Source organism: Prunus dulcis, chromosome 2 (genome assembly GCF_902201215.1).
Source record: "Prunus dulcis chromosome 2, ALMONDv2, whole genome shotgun sequence".
Lineage (NCBI taxonomy): Eukaryota > Viridiplantae > Streptophyta > Magnoliopsida > Rosales > Rosaceae > Prunus > Prunus dulcis.
The window spans coordinates 17,643,945-17,656,278 of record NC_047651.1 but is presented as its reverse complement, the minus strand read 5'-3'; the positions used below and the strand labels follow the sequence as shown (position 1 = coordinate 17,656,278).

Genomic DNA, 12,334 nt, shown 5'->3' with positions numbered 1-12,334 from the left:
ATTTTATTCCTAATAGAAGAGTGTTTACCACTATAGTTATAACTTACATTTATAAAGGATGGAAAATACCCATAAATTTTATATGTAACTTATGCATATTTATTTTTAAAAAATTACAAGTTAACATGCCACCACGGATACGACACATATATATAAATTCGAGATCTGCATGTTTCACATCTGTCGTTAAAAATATGCATAATTTTCTGTGCAATTAAGTGATGTATCGAAAACATGAGCATTGTTGTTACATAAAGAAAAGAAGAAAAAAGATTACACAAGCATATTTACTAATCTGATGACAGGATTACGCGATAGGTGATGTCAGTTATTTTTATAAATTATCATAGTTCATGGTAATTAATAATACCAAGTACACTTTATCAACAAAAAAAAAAGTAGTACCAAGTACACTTTATTCTTCATTAGTTGTGGTTTGTTACATAATCTGGTTGATATATATTAATTAAAATTTGAGTCATGACAATGATTCTAAATGAAATATTTTTTTTTCTTTTTTTTTTTGTTTTGTTTTTAGGATCTTTCCTAAGTGATAGCATGTTAAATTCACAAACACTATATGGGTGTTAAGACTCGAACCTAGGACCTTTTCTAGAGAAATATTTGCTCCAAACCACTACACTAGTGAGTCGTTTTGCTAAATGAAATCATTTTAAGTGCCAAAGGGAAACCTTTTTCTTAGACTTTATTTTGTGAAACATCAAAGGCTAATATATGAGAAAAACATAGCTACATTCAAAGGGTAAAGGTATCCTAATTGGCAACCCAAAAACACCTCCAATCAATCGAAGCAAAAAGTTAAATCTCCAATCAAATAAATAAAAAGTAAAATAGTCTTAGCCAATCAAATCTATATGAGCTCCTATGTTTTTGGCTGTTTATATTAACTTTTTGTCATACGACAGATTCGAATTTCTTACTTTTTCTTTATAGAATAAACAACTATAAAAAAAATTTAAAAAAATTTGTTGTGACAAATTAAGATATATTTCTGAGCCTGACGAACTTTTTCGTTATGCCACGCGTCTAATAGAATATGGCAAATGGCAATTTCCAATTTGGTTTAGTTATTTGCAAACGCCCTGAGGGAAAAAAAGAGAAGGAACCTTCATTAAAAATTCTTAGCTAATTGAGATGGATCACAATCACATTGAGAAGGTTTAAAAGTAAATTTATGTGAAGTGTGTGGGTTAAAGACCAAATTTATGTTACAATTAAGCATTAATTGTGCCATATTTTTTACTTATTTGAATTTAAAGATAAAATATTGGGAGTCATTAATTGTGTGACTAAATCTGTAAATTTGAGGAAAAAATGGGTTTTATTTAAAATTTTCTAACTTATTTTGTTATAGCATTACAATCATGCTTCCTATTTTTTAGTTAAAATTTAGCTAAAAATGCATAAAAGTTATTTTAAGAACTCTGTATAAAATTTGAACTCCAATTATATGGAAGTCATAAATACTATAGTTATTTTTAATTCAATATGATTGGTCCATCTCTATTAAAAAAAATTAAAAAATTAATTAAAAGTGTAAACTATGCATAAAACAAAGCATCATTAAATTATAGGTAGTCCCTAGGGGTCTTTTCTCTCTCCTCATATTTAGGAGCTCCTAGAGGTCTCCCTATATTATGAAGTAGATAGGGAGCATGATTGGAGTTGTATTTTTTCAATTTCTCCCTAAAATTTGTTTAAGGAGGTGGTTTATGGAGCTCATTATAGATGTTCTTAGAAATTGTCTTTTGTAGCGTTTGAGAATGTTAATGTGAAAATGTCTCACACTATAACCTCAACTTCCTTCATGGTATAAAAGCGGGTTAGCCTATGTGTGAAAGCCCAATGGCCACACGTGCTCCACGTCACCCAATATGTGTTGGCGACGTGTTAGTCTTGAAATTAGCCACAAGTATGGGGGCGTATGAGAATGTGAAGGTAAAAATATCCCATATTGGAAATTTGGGAAACCTAGCAATGGCTACTTTAGATTTTGTTTTGAAGAAAAGTAAAGATAAAGCTTTAAAGTGTAAAAAAATCTTTGCCAAGGCAAATTGGAGACAAGTTAGGTGCGAATGGATAGATTCTTTTACATTGATGATTTAACAAAGTAGAGTAATTTTTTTTATAATCTTTTTTATTAGAAAGGGCGATAATATATTAAATTTACACACACTATACAGATGATAGGACTCGAACCTATGACATTACCTGACGAAGCAATTACTCCAAACAACTACTACACTAATGGATCATTTTTAGTATTTTTTTTATTTTAAAAAAACAAAGTAGAGTAAAATAGTTTTTTTTTGTTTGTTTGTCCAGGATCTATAAAATTTGATAAATACCAAACGTGAACCTACATATAAAGTTACAAATCCCAAAACGATGTCGTAATTTAATATCTAAAGTCCAACTTTGTAAAGATTAAAAAAAAAAAAATCCGACCTGCCGGATTCGAACCAGCGACCTAAGGATATCTGCTATTTGCAACTACAGTCCTCCGCTCTACCAACTGAGCTAAGGTCGGATGTTGATATGTTGTTGGATTATTACAAATTTATATTATTTCTCCGCTCTCTTTCAGGGATTAATCATTTCCCTAGATAGTGTCACTGCCACTTCCACATAGCTAGCTGACATTTAAGGTTACGTATTAGATTTAAAAATAAATAATAAACAATGAAATATCGAAAGGTATTATTTTAGTAGGATACTTATATTTTATCTTCTATATAAATCAAGAGGTCATTATCATTAAATTTCCAAATAACTCAAAATTGTCCTCTTAAAAAAAATTTCTAAACACAAATACTTCATATAAAACGACAAACATATAAACTAATATCTATTAATGCAATTAATTTTAAAAAAATAAAAGAAAGAAAAGTTGATGTCGAAAAGAAAGATGGTACACAACGTGGTGTAAAAATGTGATAGGCGTTACATATTCGTTATGTGAAAGCAATAGTGTAGTCTGCCTTGATCAAAGAATAAGTTGGTTTCAATTTTTATTTTAGATTTAAAATCATAACAAGTATTTGTTAGATTAAAGATCATGCTTACTGATTCATCCAAAAAAAAAAACAGATCTTGCTTACTGATCTTAATACAAAGAATGTGAAGCTTTTAATGGAACTTAATCTCAATTTGTTCCTTCCACAATCCACATATGACATAGAAGATAAATGGTGTGAACTGCATAAAGTTGGGTAAGAGCTGAGATTAAATTATGGTAATGGCTTAGAGCCATGGAGAAGAAGGATGGCAAAGGGAGAGATCTAAGTATAAATCATGAAGACACAAATGACAAGCTCTCTTTCCCTCAACTTTTTCCTTCCCCCTTTTTCCCTCCTACCAAACATAGCACTAAGGCACCAAACATAGCACAAAGGCACCGTCATCGTCGTACGTAAATTCCCTGAACAATTACCCAAATAGAGAATTTGTAGTGCAAGGCTATCTGGGAAGGATTGTCGGTTTATGTAATATCTGTGATTCTGTGTGCATATGTGCTTTGCACAATCAAGATGAGTTACACGAACATAACTTAAGTAAGACACTCAAAAGGGTAAAATGCCTCAATCACAAGCCTTCTACAACACAAATGTCTTATTGCAGACAATGTTCTAAGCACAAATTATAATCTCTGACGAATATGAGCTTATGTCTGCTGCAATCGACATCAACTGGGTACATTGATACAACTGGTTTCACAATTCACACATGGAGAGCCTTGGAGTACTTCTAAGGCCTTAGTCGACTGAGACCGGTTGCATGTTTTCAGCTTCCTTCCTCAGCTCTTCAAACAGGACAGACGACAAGTATCGCTCCCCGAAACTTGGGTGAACGGTCTAAAAATCCAACAAACAAGCAAAAGAATTATGAAGAGCCAAGATGTTTCATAATTCACAACACATGCCAAAAACTCAAAACGTGTACAGATTGAACAAACAATTAAAAACTTGATCCTATATGCAGAGAAAACTGAGGGATAACTGGCTCTTACCACAATAAGTTTGCCTTTGTTTTCTGGCTTTTTAGCAAGCTCAATTGCTGCCACCGTGTTGGCTCCGGATGATATTCCTACCTACATGAACCAGGAGTGAAAAATATGTTTCAGTATGTTGGTACCAAGTGCTAAGGTGGACCATGAAGTTTTGGGTGCTTAAAAGTCGAACTGATGCTCAAATAATGAGTGGTGAAATCTGTGGTTTTGGTAATCGAATAATTAATTACCATAAGTCCCTCTTCCAATGCCAATCGTCTTGCCATTTTTACTGCATCATCACTTTTAACCTGTAAAATGAGTGTTGAACATAAAAAATCAAGATCAATAAAAACCACAACTCCAAAAATAAACACTATAATTTTCCATCTTTTTTCAGCAAGTTCTGTTCTTCATAACAAAAATTCATCATATTTGGTAATTACCTCAATAACTCTATCCATCACATCCAAGTCCAAAATATCTGGTTTGAATCCAACCCCGTTGCCAGTGATCAAATGAGGACCTATTACCATGGACAACTTTGTAAGCTAACAGGACAATGAATCTTGCAGAGGATATATAAACTTCCAAAAATACTTCGGAACCACCATACTAACTCTAAGTAACAGTAAGGTTCCAAACTGTTATGAAAAATTCCTGCCACAGTAGCAACTAAACAACGCATTTAGAAAAGAAAGAATTTGACACAAGAAAAACCACTGAGAACCAGATGTTAAGCAATATTCTACCTGGTTTGCCACCGTTTAGCACATTACTTTCAGCAGGCTCCACTCCATATATCTACCATGATAGAAAGAGAATCAACATTAGCCAAGGAAATAAAAACACATCACAAAATGCATGAATATATTGGTGAGATAACTTAAATATTATCACCTGAACATTGGGATTTTTGGATTTGAGATACTGCCCAACCCCAGAGACTGTGCCTCCGCTACCAATTCCCATTATGAAGATGTCAACTTGCCCATCGGTATCCTCCCATATCTCAGGGCCTGTAGTTTCGAAATGCACCTGTTTTTTTAAAACCATTTTGAGGTCAGTCATATATCCACCATCCATTTTATGAGCATATATAGCATAATGATTATCTGGTGTGATGAATATTTTATTTATTTATGAAACTGGTGTGATATTTGATCAAGTTAAGTGTATGCAAATTCAATGCATCTTGAATCCAAGACTAGAAATCGATCATATTCAGTACCTGAGTATTGGCAGGATTTGAGAACTGTTGGAGCATATGAGCATTTGGTGTAGATTCCAGAAGATCATAAGCCTTCTTAACAGTTCCTCCCATCCCCCTGGCTGGATCAGTGAGAATTAATTCAGCTCCAAAGGCTCTCATACACACCCTTCTCTCCAAGCTAGTGTAAGACGGCATAGTGAGAACCATTTTATACCCTCTCATGGCTGCCATAAAAGCCATGCTGATTCCCATATTTCCTGATGTTGGCTCCACCAGTACTGTCTGATGCATTTACACAATATTATTAATTAAGGAAATCTGAAGCTGTAGACTCTAGTGCAGAGTTAAAAACAATCCTATCTGATTAACTGCCAAAAAAAAAGAAGAAAAAAAAGCATAAAACAAAACTCTTCAGCTAACCTTGCCAGGAGTTATCAAGCCTTTCTTTTCTGCATCATTGATCATTGAAAGTGCTGGTCTGTACCAAAATTAAACAAACAACTTTTCATTTGATCCATATCAAACGGTTGACGTATGCTAAACCAATACGAATTCTAAAATAGCGGTGAAGCAACAAATGTACCTGTCTTTGATGCTAGAGGTGGGTTGAAACATCTCTTGCTTGACAGCTATATAAGCCCCACATCCTTCAGTGACTTTGTTGAGATAGACAATGGGAGTTCTACCAATGAGCTGAAATATGGAAAACAGATTTTATCAGTGAAAAGGCATATATATACCTGATATAATATTTGATATGTAACACCATAAATCACCTCTTCTGTGATTTCCTTTTCTTCACTGATTATTGCCTAAATTAATGGATTTTCTATATATTGAAGCCCAATTAATTAAATCAAAACCCAATTCAGTAATCAGTTAAACAGATAAATATCTAGTCAAATCTCCTTGATAGTTCATGATTAAGATCAATACAATGAATTTCATATGGGATCAGTAATAATAAACCAACCAGAGACAGGGGAAATGTGTATGTTTTGATAGATTTATAAATTGCCACACAAAAAATCCTGACAAGTTTATAAATTCAGCATGTGGTACAATTTAAACAGGCACACGGATCTATAAAAAAAAAAAAAAAAAAAACCATAACTTATATTTGATTATATTTAATTTGGCAATAAATAAATAAAACCCCATATAACCATGACGAATTGAAACTAAAACGACGCGTCTTCTTTTTTATTTTTTGCCAAAACGACACAAGTAGTGGACAGTTCCACTACCACGTGACCCACACAGAGTGAGTGGCAGAAGACTGTCCGCAACTTGAACTGCAAACACAAGTTCCCCAGAAAAAAAGAAAAAAAAGATGCAGAGATCTCAAAAGGGTTATCTAAAACAGAGAAAATATAATAAAAATTTTAACATGTGAAACTATAGTCTATGAATTTATAGGAAGAAAAGAGAACATAAAAAACTAGCATGCATCATAGAAGAAAAGAAGCACACATTCAAAGCAACAAAATGAAAATTCTTCAGAGAGAGAGAGAGAGATAGATTAATAATTACTTGGGAGACTTCTGTTTTGACGTGGGTTCCAGGAAGATCCTTAGGAAGGTTTCTGACCCTCTGAGCAAAAGATGGAGAATCATTGATGGGTTGGCTCACTTGGGTTGAGAAGAGTCTCTTTCTCACGGCTTCATTGCATAGCAAAGTGGATCTTTTCTTCAGAAAGCTCCTCAAGGCCGCCATTAATGGATGCTACTGGAAGCTGGTACTCCTCTGTCAACTGAACAGTGGATTTTGGATAATTGAAGTCAAAAGAGAAATTGTGACTCTGTGAGACTGGTAGTAAGAGTGAGAGACTGTTTTTATAAGGTTTTTGGTGAGGTAGAGTGGAGACTTGGATGATGATGATATAGGATTGTAATGCACGGACCTATAGGGAAAGTGTAGAGCAGGGGCTGGCGCACACATGTATGGTGGGCCTTTACCTTACAGTTACCTCTTGAGAAACGTTATTTGCATGTAGCACACTTGTATTGCATTTGTATGCATGTAGCACATCTGTATTGCATTTGTATGGTTCGCTAATCTATCTATCTATATATATATAAAAACAACCGCATGAGACATGCAAATATATATATATATATATAACAACCGTCATTAAACATTAAACATTCAAAATACTTAGAAGATACTCTTAATTAATGTAAACATTAAAGAATTCGTATGTCAGATTGTACTAACTTATTTGAGTCAATTTCCTCAATCAGTTAAAAATTTACTGCAATGTATCACTTAAGCTAACTCAATTTGTTTTCTCCTTTAAAATGTTGCATGTGTTTCGCATGTAAGATTTTGAAAGTACCGTGTAATAATAGTCTTGTAATTAAATAGCCTTTCAAAAAGTATCCTGGCAAGGTTAGGTAACAAATATTTGACTGCGATTTTTCAATGAAAAATTACAACAAGACTTTAACCTTCTTAATTATTATAATATGTTTTATGATGTGAGGAGTTGAATGAAGCATCTTTTCTTAATCATGGTAGACAAATATATGTAAATGGGACCACATTAGCAGCTGTTGGGATTGGGAATTATTTGTGGTGAGGGGTGGTGGTAAGTTGCTTTGGTGGGCTCCTTCTTCTAAATCATCATTTAGATGTTTCTTATGTCGATGATTAGTACTCTGGTTTTAATTGAGCTTAAAGGGTAAAGAGTAAAAGGCTAAAGGGTAGGTCAAATGTTGAGATTGATTTTAACTTTATTAGAGTTAATTACTGTAAGTCCCTAAAGTCTTTTATTTTACCAAAAAAACTCATGGAGTCTTTTTTTATTATTTATTTTTAATACAAGCGATAGTCTAAATTACAAGTGGAAAGACGATTTCTCACACACACACATTACTAAAGTGTAGTAAGGGTTCGAACCTAGATCACTGATTTGCAAGTTAATACTCTTTTCTATTAAGCTAAACCACGTTGGGAAAGCCCCTAAAGTCTTTAATTAGACTTTATTTACACATTTTTAATGGATCTTTGAAGATTCTTTGATGTAAACGAGTTTGCGTGAGTATCATGATGCTCATTATAAATATAAGCTCATAAGTTTCAACTTGGTTCGATCTTTGAGCCAAACTTGATTCTCTTGTAGGAAACGTCCAATAACTTGAATCAAAATTAGTATTTAATTAACTTGTCAATTCGCAATGGCCCATAGTCAAATGAATGATGCAATATAACACAAAGATTGTCATCACTGATGTCTGAACTTTAATCTATATTGTCATCACGTGAATGATAATAAAGAAAAAACACAAAATTACCCATAACATATGCAAAATTTATTAATAAAGTTTGATTTGGTACTTATTATAATTCAGGTCTTATTGATAACAAAAGTGATATATAAAATAAATATATGAAAACCCACCTTTTACTTTGTATGGAAGACAGCAAAAGAATAAGAAGCAAAATGTATCTTTTATACTCATCCAATTTGGCCACAGAAACAGAAAGCCATCATTGCATTATTGCATGTAGCCATTGCCCCATATAACTGATGATTGGGACGAGTGGTCAAATTCAAATTCCATACGTTGTTGTTTTCCATTTCAATGGAAGCCAAGCCAGAGCCACATGTATATTTATGCAGCTGCTGGTGTGTGCACCCTTTGGCCTTGGGAGATTTGAGAAGCCAAAAAAGATATGGCTCCGATGATGGAAGAGCAAAGCAAACCCAACTGCTCAAGCAAGTGCATTATGTTATTTTGTTTGCCTTAAGATGCTATTTTGTGTGGTGTGTGTATTTTGTATTTAAAGAAGGAAAAAAAAAAAGAAAAAAAAAGAAATTACATATGTCTAAAATATCCGATGAAAAATTCCTAAACCAAATACAAAGTATCCAAAGTAGGAGTTGCCAGATGTACGGAATTATTGTGCAAATCGACCATAGGGGATTATTTGTCAATTAACTATATATATTATAATAACGTAAACTGCGTAAATTGGTAGGAATCGGTCTCCCAAAATTAAATTCAATTACGTAATCAAACTTTGTCAGTAGTCACACTCCACATGGAAAGAATAATATTTTTTTTCCTTTTTTTTTTTACGCTCATTGGATGAAGACTAAAACTTGCACGTTGACCTGGGAGAGCGAATCACGTTTTTCCTTCATTATCGCTGGCATAAAAAATTAAAAATTAAATATACATGTATAGTACCTCTCATAATACATACATCGTCATGGAATTAACAATGTTATATAATGAGATGTACATGTATGTATAATAATAAGTTATTATATTTAAATGGCGCATCATAAATTCATTGATCGGGGAGATATTGAACGATTATGAGATCAACTATTCTCTCATAATTCCTAATTTTTTAGTATTAAATTACGAATTTTAATATGTAATGTACATAATTTTTCATGTCTGTATGTATTAGTAATCATAGACTTAGATTCAAACCAAATGAGATATAAGATTTGTACTTAGAATTTGCCACTCCCCTAGACTAGTACCAATTGAGTTTATTTAAAACTATATTATTTTGTATACCCAAAAAAAGATTCCCCTAGAGGACATGTAAATCATACACATCAAAATAGAGTATATATAAAATATCCGATGAAAAATTCCTAAAAACCAGATACAAGTATCCAAAGTAGCATGTAATTTCTTAGTCAAAGTGTCCGATTGATTTGTCTCTTTATAAGCATGAGGTAATAAATTGTGTTGGAAACCTTGTAGGAGTTGCCAAGTGTACTGATCTTATTAATTATGTTATGTGTAGCTAATCCAAAGATCAGTATGTGTTAGTTCCTCACGTTAAGGACGCGAAGATGAGAGGGAACGCTAAATCCTAAACCAAAAGACGCTAAATCAATGTTGTTATTGGTTAATTATCTAATTCATTAAACAATGTTATTTGAGTCAATCCCGGTGAGTTAGTGTAATGATCTCAGGTTACTTAGTGTTTTAATATTGACTCACTCAAACCATCCCCTTATATTGTCATATTTATATAAATTGCATTTATAATTTAGTTATAGGTCGTAAGTTACAAATGTCAGTACGAATACAGATAACCACACAAGGTTATTACTAATATGGAAAGGCAATAATTACAAAGGGTTAATTCAAATACGGAGGACTTCACTAGCAACATCAGGTGCACAAGTATACCTCCACACATAGCCATAAAGTCGCAAACTTGTACAAGTCAGACATAGACCACGACGCACTACAATCTTTAAACTGTCACAAATAAAAAGTTACAAGTAGAGACTACGAACATGCAACAAACTAAAAAATAGTTGATGCACTTATTACAAACTAAAACTAAAACACACGAAGGAAATCAAGAGCTGGAACCCGATATATGCAAAACGACCCAACAAAACCAACAAAGGCAACCACGTCGTCCCCAAGCAAATCAAAAGCATGAACCCTATAGATCTACAAACAAAAACAAAAAAAACAAAAAAAACAAAAAAAACAAAAAAAAACAAAAAAAACAAAAAAAACAAAAAAAACAAAAAAACAAAAAAAAAAGATAAAGGAGAGGGAAGGTGAGGGGATGGACGGGTAAGAAGGGAGGGGAGGGGAGGGGAGGTGGGTGGGAAGGAGATGAGAGGATAAGAGAGGGAAAAGTAGGAGAGGGGAGGGGGATATGTGCGTCAAAGTAGAAAGGATGGGAGTAAGAACAAGAGATATTTAGTGATATACCCATTTCTAGCACTAATATTATAAATAAACCCTATACAATTGAATTCCTATAAACAAACCCAAAAAAAACCCAAAAAATGATAGCTAGCCTTATTGAATTTAATATTGATTATTAAATTACGTTGATGCCCTATTGAGTGCTTTGAGTATTTTTATGAGATTTTGGGGTTGGGCTTGTTTTAAGAAATTGATGGCAGTTTTGTAATTTATAAGAAGTTAAAAGCTTTTTTGTTATGTTGGAAATGGGCTTTGGGTGTGTTTCTAAAGTCCATTTTATATAGGGTATTTTTATAATTTGGGCCCCCATATTGGGTATAATAGTGAATCTCCCTAAGAACAATGACCTCTTCTTAACTCAAGTTCTGCGTGGCTAGAAAGGTTTTATTTATTATTATTATTTTTTTTAAGTATATTGAAATTATACTTTTAGTTTTGTCGAAAGTAGACCACTGGACAGGGGATTGAAATTATGTCCTTAGTTGTGAAAATAACTTTCCACACAAAACAAAACCCTATATCTTTATTTTCAAAGTTATAGGATTTGTTAATGAATTACTATTTGATTTAGTTATAATAGTCTTCATATGGTTGATATTTCATGTTCGACTAGTATGGATGTGAGGATGAATATTTGTGATGAGTTTGATATTTAGTTATGACTAATCTTACTATAATGCCGTTATTTTTTTGTGTGTGTATATCTTCGTTGTGCAAATTTATGTGTAAATATTTTTATTGTCAGAAAAAAAAGAAAAAAAAACATGTAGCCTTTTTCTTTCATCTCCCTCCATATTCAATCGTAGATTTGCTTCAAAACCTACCCAAACTTTCACTATTCCTCCCACTCATTTGTCCAACCAAACAAAGAAAATGCTTCTCCCATTTTTATCCCTTTGGTCCAAATTTTTCAACCGGATTTGTTTAAGTTGCTAGTTGAGACTTTTTAAAAAGGCTAGAAAAGTATTAGGATGCATCGTATCAGTACATTTTGCAATCTTCTCATTGGTGGATCAAGAAGAAAATAAATAACAAAATATTATAAAACTCATCTAAAAGAATATATATTCCTTTTGTTGGACATATAATCGTTACCTTTTGTCTCATCCATTCTCTTCCGTTCATTAAATTAATTAGCATATTTATACCTAAATATGTAATGAGAGCGTATAAACAGTAATAGAGGGTTTTAAAGCGAGAAAAGTTTATTAGATCAAACAAGCAAAAATAGTACAAAGAAAGAAAGTTGTAAAGGGAGACATCCTAATAGCAATGCAGTGGACATGGGCAAAGCTTTCCCAATTGATCTCGAAAAAAAAAAAAAAAAAAATCACACTTACCCTAGCAGATTGTGTCAGTTGGTTTGGAAACTCGTCTAGGTCGATTTCTCATATACCTATATTGACA

At 32.9% G+C, this 12,334-nt stretch overlaps 1 protein-coding gene and 1 non-coding gene across 2 annotated transcripts; both read right to left on the bottom strand.

The window, feature by feature from the left end:
• Positions 1-2,463: 2,463 nt before the first annotated feature.
• Positions 2,464-2,551, bottom strand: TRNAY-GUA. Its single transcript is given in 2 exon segments — positions 2,464-2,499; positions 2,515-2,551. It is a non-coding gene; the product is annotated as a tRNA-Tyr (tRNA).
• A 934-nt stretch (positions 2,552-3,485) lies between these two features.
• LOC117619863 (L-3-cyanoalanine synthase 1, mitochondrial) lies at positions 3,486-7,149 on the bottom strand. Its single transcript, XM_034349915.1, has 10 exons — positions 6,756-7,149; positions 5,806-5,915; positions 5,643-5,700; positions 5,241-5,504; positions 4,910-5,047; positions 4,762-4,813; positions 4,456-4,535; positions 4,261-4,320; positions 4,031-4,111; positions 3,486-3,875 (listed from the first exon to the last, which is right to left on the bottom strand). The coding sequence occupies exons 1-10, from the start codon at positions 6,936-6,938 to the stop codon at positions 3,777-3,779; spliced, it is 1,125 nt and encodes a 374-aa protein (XP_034205806.1). The 5' UTR covers positions 6,939-7,149; the 3' UTR covers positions 3,486-3,776.
• Positions 7,150-12,334: the final 5,185 nt, after the last annotated feature.